Genomic DNA, 4,171 nt, shown 5'->3' with positions numbered 1-4,171 from the left:
GTGTCAGAACTCCTCAGAGTCAAGCTGTCTCTGGGATCCTGTGATTCTGGGATCCTGTGATCCTGGACATGTCAGAGCGCCTGGGAGTGGAGCTTCCTCTGGGTGTTGTGGGACTGGCTGCGGAGCTTGCGTCCAAGGTCTGCTCAGGACACCAGCCCAGACAGACTGGAAGCAACTCGAGTCACTGGACTGGCGGAGTTCCTGTGTGCCTAGTCCCGCTGGTCCCAGTTACTCCCGGTGTTGGGACAGATGTTGGGTCCTCCTCACCTCTGATCCTGGACGTGTCAGAATACCTGGGAGTGGAGCTTCCTCTGGGTGTTGAGGGACTGGCTGCGGAGCTTGCGCCCAAGGTCTGCTCAGGACAACAGCCCAGAGAGACCAGCTGCACTTCCATACTGGGCTCTCAGTTGCCTTTTTGAGTGTCTACAGCTAAGCCCCAGGGCATGTTTGGAGCCATGAGAGCCTTTGACCTTCCCTATCTTCAGCCTAGCAGAGATCCACTTATCAGCTGATCCAGTTGTTCTCAACCCTCCCGATGCAGCAGCCCTTTAATACAGTCCCTCATGTTGTGGTGACCCCCCCCAACTATAAAATTATTTTTGTTGCTACTCCATAACTATAATTTTGCTACTGTTATGAATCATAGTGTAAATATCTATGTTTTCTGATGGTCTTAAGTGACCCCTGGGAAAGGGTCATTCTATTCCCCCCCAAAGGGACCTCAACTCACAGGTTTGAGAACTATTGAGCTAAGAGAGCTGTCCCTCCATGTAGAGTGGCTCTACTGAGCTCCTGTAGCTAGGGCAGAGAGAACTGTAGCCCCTAACATCCTAAGATGCAGAGTCCTTGTCATGAATAGGTTATCTGCTGGGACCACATACGTGGCCTCCATCTTCTTCCTAGCATCCCCGTGGGTGCTTTCACACTCCCACTGCTACAAAAGGGCACCTAAGGCTTAGCATAGCCTAGTGACCATTGTCCCTGGTTCTGTAGCTGGTGGTGTCCCTTACTTCCGAGATTAGAGTCCCACATCCCGTGCAGACCTGGCTCACACCTTAACTTTTGGTGGTAGGATGGATGGACTCACAGAGGCTCCAAGCACCTCAGGCTGAGGAGCCATCCCCTCAGCCCCCGTCTCTTCAGTGGCAGGGGTGAAGTGAGAATCCCAGCAGGGATCTTGTTGCTCAAACCAGCATCATTTCTACTCAGAGTTGTTTCTGTCTTTCCCAAGCTCTAGACTCGGAAGAAGTAGCATCAGTTGGGACCAGAAGGACAGGAAGTCCACAAAATTACAGAGTCTGAGCTGCATGTTCTCTGTTCTAGGCTGTGGCTTCCATTGGGAGGCGGAAGGTCTTAGCATCCAGCGGCAGCCTGTGCTGAGGTCCAGACGCCAGCCTGGCCAGTGCGTTGGCCACCAGGCGGCCAGTGTCTATGCTTCCTGCTGCCATGCCCCGGGTCTGGAATGTAAAATCAAAGAGCATGGCATCTCAGGTCCTGCAGAGCAGGTGAAGGAGTTGGGGATGGCTGGGTACCTTGGTCTTGTTGGGGGGAGGGGTTGCTGCCCTGTGTGGAGGGGCCCCATTTGTGTAGGGTTCCAGATAAGCAAGGCTTGCTGGCCACCCCTGCTGCTCTTTGAGAGCATGCATGATGGTAGAAACGTTGTGCCTGAGCGTTTCCCCATCAGCTGCTTACCAAACAAACCTGCGGGGAGGCCGCAGAGGCTCTGTAGAGTCTGCACACAGTGTTGGAGATACTGAGCAAGTGAAGGCTGAGGGAAGGAAGAGCCCAGGGAAGAGTCTGAGGCCAGTGGCTGGCCTTTCAGAGCTTGAGGCAGAAGTGTCCCTCCTTTATACGGCTCTGGGGGTGGGCAGTGTGAGACTGGAAGCAGGGGAATCTCAGTTTCACTATATCAGTGAGCACAGGCACCCAGAGAGGCTGGCTCCAGGCTGGTCCCAGTAAACTGGCGGAGGTGGCTGCTTGGCACACCAGGAGTGTCCATTCTGGTAGAAGACAATAAGCAGAGCAAGTTCCAGAGTGCCAAGAGGCTAATAGGGAGGAAAATGGAGCAGGGCAGAGTGCTGGGTTGAGGCACCCTTGCAATGGGAAGACAAGCCATAGGACCCCCACCAGGAACAATGTTTCTAGCAGAGGAAACAGGGAAGGCCAAGAAGGGCGACAGTATATCTTGGCGACAGGATCATCCTGGCCAGGGGGCAGGGCTGGACTCAGAAGTCTGGAAACATCTGACCTGGGGGGCGGGGTGTGAGCAGGCCCACAGTTGCTAAACTGAGAAGCAGGAAGGTCTGTAAGATGAGCCCTGCACTGCTCCAGGTCTGGGGGGCGAAGGCCTAGGCTGGGGTGGGAGGTAAGGGGAGGCGGTGCAACCAGAAATGCATGTAGATGAGGAGGAAGAACGGGTTCAGGGTTTCTGTGGAGCCTCTGAACTGCCATTAAACAGGATGGAAGGCCACAGAGCTACTGACTTTGGGGATGTGAAGGTGGGGCCGAGTTAGATGTCTGTCCTGGGCGGAGAGCATGCTGGTTACTGTTGGGTGCAACCCTGCTTGGGTCTGAGAGGCAGTGGAGCTGGACAGCCCACCAGTCTCAGACACAGGCTGTCTTCCTCACTGTCTTCCTCTGGACTCTGGCAGGTCACCGTGGCCTGTGAGGCAGGATGGACCCTGACTGGATGCAATGTGCTCCCTGGGGCATCCCTCACTCTGGGGGCCTACAGTGTGGACAACCTGTGTGTGGCAAGAGTCCTTGACACTGACAGAGCAGACAGGACCAGTGAAGAAGCCACAGTAGCTGCTGCCGTCTGCTGCCGGAGCCGGCCTTCAGCAAAGGCCTCCTGGGTTCAGTGACAGCCTCAGGCAGGGATGGTGCCTGAGGCTGGGTGCAGAACTTCTGCCTGGGAGAACTTGGCGTCTCACTCTGGGTACCCATTCCTGGTCTATATGTGGGGAAGCAACTCGTTCATGGTCAGGGTACCTGTGCTTGACATTCTGCCATCAAAGATGTTAAGCTGTAGTTGGCTCTGGCCAGCTGCTCCAGTATATCAGAACTCGAGGACACTTGCTGAACGCAAGGCTAGGCCGTCCTCAGGCCTCCAGGGTGGATTTGTCCTGCAGGAAGATAATGATGGATAGAGATCCTTGGAGGTTCAAAGATCAAGTACCAGACTGGAAAAGTAAGTCTGAAAGCCGCAGGGACCATCCACTCATAGCCTGCTCACATTGCAGACACCATTTTGGGCTCCCTGATTAAATGCAGGTCAGTTCTGCATACCTCCAGGGGTAGATCCAGCTATAAAGCCATGCCTATATCTTCAAGATGTTCTCATCTGCTGTACCAAAGGCTTTGGCCCTGTTCAGGATAACGTGCTATGAACCTTCAGCTGACTCTCAGTTTACACTGGAGAACCATACAGGGCTTATCTCACCTTACCCCATCCAATACCCTGTGCACTGACTGACTGCGAGACAGGACCAGAGAGGTGATATCACACAGCCAGTGATGTCAGGACATAAATCCAGAGTGGCTGGCCCTGAAGCCATGCCTCTTGGCAATACCAGGCTGGGCGTTGAGAGGACAGGCAATGCCTCAGCCACTTGTTCCTGGATCTATGCTCCCTTAGCCCCAGTCGCACAGATCATGTGGAGACTGGAGGAGTAACAGAGAGCAACTGTACCAAGGCCACACCAGCTGACAAGCACACCTCTATCCTTTTGACCTCTTCTGCCTTTTTGTAGTAAGCTTCCCCCACCTGTGTTGCTTTTGTAACTTGATATTTATGCAGGATTTTGTAGAGTTTTTATTATGTAGTGACTTTTCAGAATAAAAGCGGCTGATGTTACTGACTGCACCTGACTCAGAGGCCACCAGGTACCAGCTATCTGCCAGCCGGTGGGGTGCCCAGGCCTGCAGTGGGCCCATGCTAGGAATGCAGAAATTGTGTCCTGTAACCCCCCCCCCCCCCATGCCTCAGAGTATTGGTGCCTTGTCCTGGGGGATCCTGCCTCCCTCCAGCATTATAGACTCTTTGGGGCTCATGCCTACCAGCACTCCCAGCTCCCCAAACTTCTGCCATCCTTCTGGTGAGGGCCCAATGGTGTTTATGGACTCATTCGCTCCTGAGTCTGAGGGTATTTCTGCAAGCAGTCTACAGTTG

General features: G+C 54.1%; 1 protein-coding gene across 1 annotated transcript in view; it reads left to right on the top strand.

The window, feature by feature from the left end:
* Positions 1-3,848, top strand: part of Pcsk9 (proprotein convertase subtilisin/kexin type 9) — a 22,732-nt gene extending 18,884 nt beyond the window's left edge. Inside the window, exons 11-12 of the mRNA XM_031376826.1 lie at positions 1,324-1,505; positions 2,652-3,848. Coding sequence (XP_031232686.1) covers positions 1,324-1,505; positions 2,652-2,864 — 395 coding nt within the window. The 3' untranslated portion in view covers positions 2,865-3,848. The remainder of the gene's footprint in view (positions 1-1,323; positions 1,506-2,651) is intronic.
* Positions 3,849-4,171: the final 323 nt, after the last annotated feature.

The sequence above is a fragment of the Mastomys coucha genome, unplaced genomic scaffold (assembly GCF_008632895.1).
Source record: "Mastomys coucha isolate ucsf_1 unplaced genomic scaffold, UCSF_Mcou_1 pScaffold18, whole genome shotgun sequence".
Classification (NCBI taxonomy): domain Eukaryota; kingdom Metazoa; phylum Chordata; class Mammalia; order Rodentia; family Muridae; genus Mastomys; species Mastomys coucha.
The sequence above is the reverse complement of the archived record's forward strand: the minus strand, read 5'-3'. Positions and strand labels throughout refer to the sequence as shown.